Genomic DNA, 10,461 nt, shown 5'->3' on the forward strand with positions numbered 1-10,461 from the left:
GATTTCATACGTATATTCAGTATTCATTCATTAGGTTCATAAATCCTAATCACTGGCACTGTTTGGCACCTCCTCGTTTTCTATCAAGATAGTGAGCTTGATTTAGAAAATTTCTGATAAATATATAAATCTGTCAAAGTTAATGGAATCTGAAACAAAGTAATTTTGTTTTTATGAGGCTGATATATAAAACTAATTCATTGCAGACTAGTAGGCGCGGCAGTAGGCAGTAAGCAGCGTCAAGCTCAAGATTCTTGGGACACGCATGCGCACAAGGTCAACTTGCCACTATTTTCGCAGCTCAAGCACAACAACTTGGGAGGCGGTACAAACACATATGTAGTAAGCTTACCTTCACCAAAATGACGCTGATCAAGTTTACGCAAGTGTTATCATACTCCAGTGAAGATGCTGTAAGTTATGCATTTTGTTGTTATATATGTTGATCATGTTGCCAGTAGTGTTGCAATGTACTCCTCACACTTCCCATCCTTAGTCCCTTATTCGCAATATTTAAAAAGAAAAAACGTTGGTAAATATTAAGAAGGTCCTGCCATTATCCTTGTCAGTAACCCGTGACACACTACATGTTGTGGTAGCAGACTCAGTACATGACATTATGAAATTTTAGCTTTATTCTTTATTTATTTATTTATGTATTTGTTTATTTATTTTTCGCTTTGCCGGCTGCTATTAACTCGTATTGATGCTGTTTTTTTTTTCTTTCAAATTAACGCATCGCACCAGAAAGATAATTGATGTAGGATTAAATTAGGTTAGGTTGGTCTGGGTTTAAGTGTGTCAACAGGTGTCTCTCCTCACTGCATCGTTTCCAGTCTCACAGCACAGCCTCTAGTTGTGAGGGGCCTTATCTTTCACAGGTGCAGCTTGAGTGTAATCATAGTGTAATTGGGTGTAATTTTGTAGGTAATGTGGGTAATCAGTGTAATTTGATGTGGATTTGTGGGTATTTTTTTTTCACACATCGGTCGCCTGCTGGTCACCCAGCCAGTCTTCCCCATTACGGAGCGAGCTCAGAGCTCATAGACCGATCTTTGGGTAGGACTGAGACCACATCAACACACAACACACCGGGAAAGCGAGGCCACAACCCCTCCAGTTACATCCCGTACTTATTTACTGCTAGGTGAACAGGGGCCACGCATTAAGAGGCTTGCCCATTTGCCTCGCTGCTTACCGGGATTCGAACCCGACCCTCTCGATTGTGAGTCGAGCATGCTAACCACTACACTACATGGTGTAAAATGGATAATGTAGGTAAGTGGTGTGTAATTGTTTGCAAGGCTATGGATAATTGAGTTGTGCATAACATGTATTTTGATTGTTGTCCTTGTAGCTGTCATTAGCAATTATCCTTCCAGAATCATCCTGCAGACAACTTGCTGCGAGCAGACACATACCGAAAGTGGAAGTGTGCTCCAGATACATCAAATAAAATGTCCTTTGTAATCTTGAAGTTTGAAAACCTGACATCTATCAACTCTCTTGACATTGGTAATGACGGGTCAGCACTTGTTGAGGTGTTGGTGAGCAGGGAAGGAATGAATGATTACCAGGTTAGTATATTGTGTGTTTGTGTTTTTACTTTGTGTATTGCAGAGTGCAAGCGTATCATTTTATCAATAAAATGTATGAAAAAGATTAAATTAGTTTAAGTATAAAGAAAAAGAAAATTTGCTTTATGCAAAGATACTGAGAGGTGTAGTAAAAAGCTAGAAAATGTAAGATATTCAAAGATTTTTGAGGATTGTGTATCAGCAGGTGTATGTTTTACTGAGGTTATCTTTACTTTGAGCTCTTATTTCACAAACTTAATATTCTATTGGGTTGTAGAATATTAGTGGATTTGAACCATTATGGGGAAAAAATAAATATGAAAAAAAGTTTCACTATCAGTATGATAATGTGAGTGTTTCGATATGGTTACCAAGAAAAATATAAAGAACATGAAAGAAAAAAAATGCCAGGTAATCTGTTAGAGAATAATTTGTGTTTGGTTGCTTCCCATTAGATCCAAGATGGTGTGAGACAGGGAAGGTGCACTCTTGAGTCCGGCATATCTTAGCCAGCATATGCTTTACTGGCAGTGCCATACCCAAAAGTGTTACTCAGAACACAGACAAGGCTGGCACACAGGGCAGGATTTTCATACCAATTTGGTATTCTTTTTCTTGTAGCACACCCTGCACTGATTCTCTGGTGAGACTTTTTTTTTTTTTTTTTTTTTTCAATAGGAGGTATTTAAAGGAATCATTCCATGGCATATATTCATTCCCAGTAGACTGCAACCATAGCAAATTTCTTCCCTTTTATGCTCAGTTCTTTCTTTGTTTCAAAACACAACTGCTTGAATCCAGGTAACCACTAAGTGAGGAGTTGATGGACCACTATCTTGATGAATTCTCCATAGTCCATCCACTTTCTCTTTGGATAAAGATTATAGTAGACTGTTTTAGTGTTGAACAATACTTTTGAAATCATATGCAATCCCAGTTTCTTGAACCATGCATATACTTTTGGTGTTGGATCAATTGTCTTGTGCATTGTCAATAAACTGTGATGTAAATATGTACTTCATCAGTTCTTTAGCCAAAGTTTTATATCAAGTATGAGTGCACCAAAATTTTATATAAAGTATCAGTGGTATGGTATTCTGTTGGTACTTAAGGGGCTAATGCTTCATAGGGAGGCGGTGGCGCAGTGGATAAGGTCGTGAGCGTGGGATCGGGCAGACTTCCACGCGTAGGTTCGAATCCTACCACATACAGCCTTAAAACACTTTGCCATTTGTCGAGTGGTTTAAAGTTACCTACATGTCACCATGATACCCAGGCTCTAGGTGGTTACACTCAAGATGAGCTTGGGTGGGGATATTGGCCCTAATATGGGTACTACTATAAATAAAATTGCCTGCGCCACTAATGGGCGGAAGCTGAACAGCACTTCCCATACACTCTTCAAGTGTGCCTACAGGCGCTATAGGCCTTACCGTAAAAAAAAAAAAAAAAAAAAAAAAATTACTGTGAAAATTTATCTTTGAATGTATCCTTTTTATATTTCAGGTACTACTTGTTTCATCTGCCTTCATGAGTCCAACAGAATCAAGAAATGGTACAGACCTAAACCGAGTACGCATGTTTGGACCTGACAAATTGAACAAAAATACTGCTAAACAAAAATGGGATCGATTGAAGGTTGTTTGCACACAGCCATTCAATACAAAGATGCAGTATGGACTCTCTTTCATCACTGCCAGATCTCCAGACAGTGTGAGTAAGATGTAAGAAGTGTTGGTATAGTTTCCTGAATTATCCATGTCTTTGTATTTAAAATAGATCAGTAAAGTGTAGTGGCAAATTCTGTTAGATGCACCATATGATTGATGAAGGAACTCACAAACAAAATATCTTAGTAACAGAGAATTACAAGTTGGTGGAAGAAGCTCAGAATTAATCATCCTGCTCATCATCGTAGTAATCCCAAAATATTTTCCCATCTGCTCCTTATATTACATATGTTTATGTATTTATGTATGTATGCATCCCTTATTTATCAGGAGAAGCAAGAGTCGTCTGAAAAGTTTACCCAACTTGGAAAATTCAAACTAAGAATGGAAGATAATTGTGATCCTATAACCGTAGGCTCTGTGTTTGCCAAGAGGAATGAGAAATCTCCATTGTCCTCAACTGGTGAGTGACTATCTTGAGGGCTTAAGTTAGTTATGATGTGATGATGATTATCTTTTAATGGGATGTACATCAAAAGAGACAGGTATTAAATGACCTGAAACTAGAAATATTTTAAACTGATGCTATCTTAACTATGGATATGATATTCACTTTGAAGTTAAATAAGTCTGACGTTTCTTTCCTTTAAGTATATTATGTGTTTATGATGAAGCATAGATACATTTTTCGTGACCAGAACCAGGATCAATTAGAGCTGCATCAAGAGAAATAGCTACTGCTGTGTCTTCATCAGAAACTCTGAAGAGAAAGGACCCACCAACACATGGAAGCCCAAGTCAGCTTAAGAAAAAAGCAGCTGCAGGTAACTCATGCATATAACTAAGAGAGAACATCTTTTTAAATACTAACAAATTCTTTTACATGACGACTCATGACCAAAGTGTAAAGTGATAACTAATGAAAGATATTGAATTTCATTATTGTAACTTTTCAATTGTTTCTGAGTTTTAGTAGAAGAGCTCAGTTACTGAGGTTGTAATTGTAAGCTCCCATTTTCTGTGGATGCTGTTAACTTTTCACTCACCAGTCTATTATATACAAGTACATAAATACTCTTGAAATTTCTCTTAAGCTTTATAAGCATACATTGGCCTTCCCATCCTTTTGTAGATACCTTAAAACTAGATGTTTAGCTATATTTGCTTTGGCTTCCAGAGTCTGTGAAGTCACCCATAATTAAGAATACTCCATCAAGCTCACACACAACTAATGGGAGTAAGGGAAAGCAAAATGAGAAGCAAACCAAAACCAAACCAGAAAGAACAGAAGGAAAGCCAACTCCAAAGAACAATGGAGGAAGAGAAGAGAGAGAAAAGAAGAAAGAAAATAAGATGAATAAAGAAATGCCTAACAGTAAACCTTCATCATCAAAAGGTGATGTCCAGGAGACTAGGAAAAAGAAATCAAAACCTTTTACTTCTCTCATGGACAATGTTGTGTTTGTAATGAGTGGCTATGAAAACCCTGAGCGTTCCATCCTCAGGGACAAGCTCACAGAAATGGGCGCCCAGTATAGATCTGACTGGAAGCCCGGATGTACTCATCTCATGTAAGTCTTTTATTTATATACATATCTATATACAATTTTCTTATTCAATATGATTTGTATATTTACCTGCCTATCTGTTATGTGCACATGTGTTTTAATGCAGATACTATGGGTCTTGCTCCTGTATATTTTGAAAATTTAGAATAGAATAGTCAGATGAAAGAAACTAATGAAGTGAATATTGTTTATCTTCCTGCAGATGTGCCTTCACCAACACTCCAAAGTACCGCCAAGCAAAGGGGAAGGGAAAGATTGTCACAGGAAAGTGGATTACAGAGTGTTACAAGAATAAGATTAGATATCCATGGAAGAGGTAATCTGCAGTTCATGTTGAAAATTTTTATAATGTCATCAAGTGAAGCAAAGGAGTTAGGTTATCCATGCATGTTATTCCACAATGATTCCTGAGACATCCCATCACCAAGATGCTTGATCTCTTCTCTTCTGTTCTCATATTTCATTATTCTATGCCTCATAGTTCCTCAGATAATCAATTCTAAACAGTCTTTAACGTAATACTTTATCCATTTCTCCAGATATATCTTTCACTTAATTCATTCTAAACTTTATTTATACATGCATCTATACTTTCATCCATTACCTATAATTTGCAATTATAAATATTTAAAACTATGTATCCAGTTTAGTACTATGTGAAATATTAATCTTTTATTCCGTGGGGATATCAGTCCAGTAAAGCAACAGCTGGAGACTGCTGATAGAGGAGTTTTGAAGATTGTGTGAAAGATTAAATTGATATTAAGTCAGCATAAGCCGAGATCAGTCACCGGCCCTCCCTCTCCTGCTCTTACTCTCATATTACCTGACATCTTAGCCTCTAGGAGTCAATGGGAGAGAGTAGTAATAAAGACAAAACGTCTGTGTGATGGTTAGTTACATAGCATCCCAGGTTCTATTTAATCAGGGGTAACAACGGAAGTAATTTATATCTGCCACAGCATCATTGATAAAGCATTAAGAATAATGAATTATGTTTAACTTGTATTTGCTAACTACAGTATTAGATTTCTGAATGTAGAATGTTCTACTAAATGAATAAGATTCTCAGGAATTCTCTTTAGATGGCTGATGTAGGTTATGTAATCTTAGTGTTAATGCTTGTGATGATTAACATGACACATATTGACTCCAGGTATGGACTAGAAAAGCATAAAGATGGAACAGAAAGTGAAGAAGAGATTTGGGCTGAAGAACTTTTACCAAAAGTGTCACAACCAAAACCCAAACCACCTTCACCTCCAAAGTCTGTAGATAATTCAGGTAAGTGCTCATTAAGTATTCTGCATTGGATTCAATTAGTGGAGGAATTCTTTTGTTTTGTTATTAACAGAATTGTCATGTGTATTGTATTAAATTGCCTTTGCGTGAAGATTCCTTGCATTAACTCTAAATGTTTTGTTGGAAAGTAAGGATTATATATATATATATATATATATATATATATATATATATATATATATATATATATATATATATATATATATATATATATATATATATATATATATATATATATATATATATATATATATATATATATATATATATATATATATATATATATATATATATATATATATATATATATATATATATATATATATATATATATATATATATATATATATATATATATATATATATATATATATATATATATATATATATATATATATATATATATATATATATACACAATATAAATGTTCATATTATCTTGGCAGATGTGGGAGATGATTGCAATTATAGTGATGATGAAGATACTGATGATGAAATCCAGAAGTGAGTAGTATTTAAGTAAAGTTTGTGTTTTTTTAATGACTTTAAACTACTTAGCTTGATAGAATAATTTTCAATATTGTGGAACTTCAGCTCTCAGATTTCATTCATTCCTGGATGTCTTGAAATCTGAAATGTTAGGAAGCTGAAACTTTTCCCAATAGGAAACAATGTAAGATGAATTAATCCATTCCCATCCACCCATCTACCTTATCTTTTGGTACAGCTACCAAAATTTAGTCTGATTTGTTCAGAAAGGAAGGCATTTGGTAACTGAAGTTCCACCAAACCTTATTTCTTCTGACAGAAAAATTATTATTGTAATTTTCCATTTGCCAGGGTTCTTGATAAACAGCAAAAGAATAAACCTGATGTTGCCAGTGATGCTGAAGCAAGAACCACCTACAGTTCTAAAAGGGACAGCAGCAAGTCTTCCTCAGAAAAGGATAGAGCCATAACCACCAAGTCATCTGAGAGGGATAGTGAGAGACATGAACAGGAAGGAGTCACCATCCTAAAAATAATAAAGATTGTTCAACAACTAATGGTGTTATGGACAACACTGATGAAGAAATATATGATGCTGACACAGATGTAGATGAAGTAAGTGTATGACATCATGTAGTTATTGCTTTTCCATCGTATATTAAAATTTTGAGTGAATTTTATCATCCCCATGCTTTGACTTATTTACAGTGCTATAGTTCTTGGCAGACACATTTGAGCCATCTCATTACACCACCAGCTATTCCTGTCCATCTGTTATCTGTCGTTACTCAAAAATCATTCGGTTATAAACATTTTGATATACATAGAATACCTAATTACATATATATATATATATATATATATATATATATATATATATATATATATATATATATATATATATATATATATATAATTTTTACCTGTTTCATGGATACAGGCATAGACTGCTATGGTAATGTATAATAGCCTGTGATATAAGTAATAGGTATGTTTAATTTTCTTCATCCAGGAACTACCAGATACTTCCTCCCTGCCATTGCCAACACTTGGAGACTATTTCAAAGGGAAATATTTCTTCTTTTATGGAGACATGGCAGAAGACACAAGGAAACTCCTGACACGCTTCATAACAGCTTATGCAGGGTGAGCATCTAGTGGTCCTACATATGTGTATTTATACGTACGAACGCAATCCCCGCTAACAAAAATTTCGCACTCGAGTTAACCACATTTGGGTTAATCGCAAGGGTCAGCACCGCCGGAGTGCAATGGCGGGCCTTGCCCTGGGAGAACTGCCTTCATGATCACGGTGACTCCTGTGCCAGGTAAGTACATGATATCTATATAAATAGTTGTACAGATATAGATGTTGAAATGAATGTAATCCTGAAATGATTCATCATGATATCTATTATTTATTTATTTTCCATTTTTTAATTTTTTTCAACCATGCTCTTGGTTCATTTGTTCTTATTAAGATGTATCGTACTTTTCAGAGAAATTGAAGATTACATGACTGAGAAAGTTAATTTTGTACTCAGTGATAACAAGTGGGATGAAAACTTTGAAGAGGTAAGTACACACACACACACACACACACACACACACACACACACACACACACACACACACACACACACACACACACTGTGTAGTGTAGTGGTTAGCACGCTCAAGTCACAATCGAGAGGGGCGGGTTCGAATCCCAGTAAGCAGTGAGGCAAATGGGCAAGCCTCAATGTGTGGCCCCTGTTCACCTAGCAGTAAATAGGTACGGGATGTAACTCGAGGGGTTGTGGCCTCGCTTTCCCGGTGTGTGTTGTGTGTTGATGTGGTCTCAGTCCTACCCGAAGATCGGTCTAAGAGCTCTAAGCTCGCTCCGTAATGGGGAAGGCGGGCTGGGTGACCAGCAGGAGACCGAGGTGAATTACACACACACACACACACACACACACACACACACACACACACACACACACACACACACACACACACACACACACACACACACACACACACACTGGTACTATATATTTATATATATATATATATATATATATATATATATATATATATATATATATATATATATATATATATATATATATATATATATATATATTTTTTTTTTTTTATTATTATTATTATTATTATTATTATTATTTATTTATTTTTTTTTTTTATGTAGAAAATATATTTGATTTGGCAGATTAAAGTGCAAATTGTATGAAGAAGAATCTTGCAGTAATGTTCTTTTCAAAATAATGTTGATGATAGAGATAGTATCTATTAGTTAAATTTCAAAACAAGGCAAAAGGACTTGGACTGAAAGTGGAAAGGTTGAAAGCAGAAGATACTAGGAGAAAAATGTATGAAATTATAATAGATGAGAGAAGAGAAAAAGGAAAGTAGAATGGAAAGAATAATAAAATGGCAAAGATGAGAGGGAAGTGAGGATCAAATAACCATAGAAATTATGTGAAATTTAGGAAATTAATGTGTTTTGTCTTTTTTTGTCTTTACAGGCCCTGAATGACAATACAGCCCTTCAGTTTGTTAAACCTCAGTGGATCTGGCAGTGCTGTGATAAACAGAAACTTGTTCCACACCAGCCTTTCCTGATCGTACCTTAGAAGTAAGTAAAGGATGATGCAGTGGAATCTCGGTTACCTAATGCTTCCCTTTTTAATGGATTGTTTTTTGAAAGATATTTTGAATGTGCTTTGATAGCCGGAATATAATTTGGTTCTGGAACAAAGTTACTGATTTCAAATATTAAAGGAGTAAACAAAAGGTGCCATTTTACGAGTGTGTCATTAAGTTCATTCATGGGATCCTTTGTGGATAAATCATTTTTGAAGTGGAGATGTTGTGAAGCAGCCATCATAGCAGTGGGGGGTGTATTCTATTCAGCTGCTAAGACTGAGTAGATGTGTTTCTTGAAACAAACTGATTTGTTTTGCACTGATTTTGATTTTGAGTGACATTCAGGAACAAATCAAGTTTAAGAACTGAGGTTCCACTGTATATCCATTTTTAATAAAAGTACAAATATTCAGAAATGCTGATATTTATCCACATGAACCAGAGAAAATACTATGATCACTTCATTTGTATACTAGATTGGTATTATTATTATTTTAACTATTTACTGTACATGTTGGTCATTAGTGTCATTTTCTTGGCTGGTGCAGACTGGAACACATCAATTCTGTAATGTTATACAATACACTGCCAATATTGAATGGAAATATGAACAATAAATGTTTTTTAGTTTTAATGATAAGCTTGTCATATTGTCCATTTTTGTACTTGTTATTTCTGTATGGAAACAAAGATAATGTCGAGTGTGAAACTTTCTGGTTAATACAACCTAATTGCTTGTTTTACCTTCATTTTCTTATAGCACAGTATGATTAAATATTAACTTTTATATTCATATTTACTGAAATAATAGTTTCTCTGAGAATTACCAATTTTAAAAAGGAGAAATGAACTTGAATTAAAAATAAAATAATACTATTAAATGTTAGGCTTGTCCACAAATTTCCACAGAGTTCATCCTATGTTAAGCAGTTACTAGACTAATATAGGTTTCCAAAGATGGTGGGATCTGCAGTCTGGATCAGTCAGTATTGTTCACTTTCAATATAATTCTCAGGTCTTATGAGAGGAAGAACTGACACATTACTGGCTGGGATGTTATTAGTATTCTCTTTGAATACTATATTTCTAAGCAGATTTGGATTCTGCATATTTAGTTATTTGGTTTTGAGCCCATGAATCACATCCAGCTGTTTGTTGGTAGCCCTGAAACTAGTCAGAAATTCCTCAGGTGCCTACGTCCATGTT

General features: G+C 34.9%; 1 protein-coding gene and 1 pseudogene across 2 annotated transcripts; one reads left to right on the top strand and one right to left on the bottom strand.

The window, feature by feature from the left end:
• The first annotated feature begins 204 nt into the window (after nucleotides 1-204).
• Nucleotides 205-9,996, top strand: LOC123503789 (DNA repair protein XRCC1-like). Of its 2 annotated transcripts, XM_045253789.1 has the most exons (14): nucleotides 205-413; nucleotides 1,383-1,577; nucleotides 3,084-3,290; nucleotides 3,578-3,710; nucleotides 3,946-4,071; nucleotides 4,425-4,818; nucleotides 5,018-5,131; nucleotides 5,972-6,099; nucleotides 6,564-6,621; nucleotides 6,958-7,083; nucleotides 7,125-7,227; nucleotides 7,595-7,752; nucleotides 8,106-8,181; nucleotides 9,135-9,996. In XM_045253789.1, the coding sequence occupies exons 1-14, from the start codon at nucleotides 363-365 to the stop codon at nucleotides 9,240-9,242; spliced, it is 1,977 nt and encodes a 658-aa protein (XP_045109724.1). In that variant the 5' UTR covers nucleotides 205-362; the 3' UTR covers nucleotides 9,243-9,996. The 2 variants fall into 2 exon arrangements, with proteins under 2 accessions (XP_045109724.1, XP_045109722.1); XM_045253787.1 differs by lacking the exons at nucleotides 8,106-8,181; nucleotides 9,135-9,996 and having other exon boundaries at nucleotides 6,958-7,221; nucleotides 7,619-7,752.
• On the bottom strand, nucleotides 7,791-7,942 carry LOC123503881 (annotated as a pseudogene).
• Nucleotides 9,997-10,461: the final 465 nt, after the last annotated feature.

This window comes from Portunus trituberculatus, chromosome 14 (assembly GCF_017591435.1).
Source record: "Portunus trituberculatus isolate SZX2019 chromosome 14, ASM1759143v1, whole genome shotgun sequence".
Taxonomy (NCBI): domain Eukaryota; kingdom Metazoa; phylum Arthropoda; class Malacostraca; order Decapoda; family Portunidae; genus Portunus; species Portunus trituberculatus.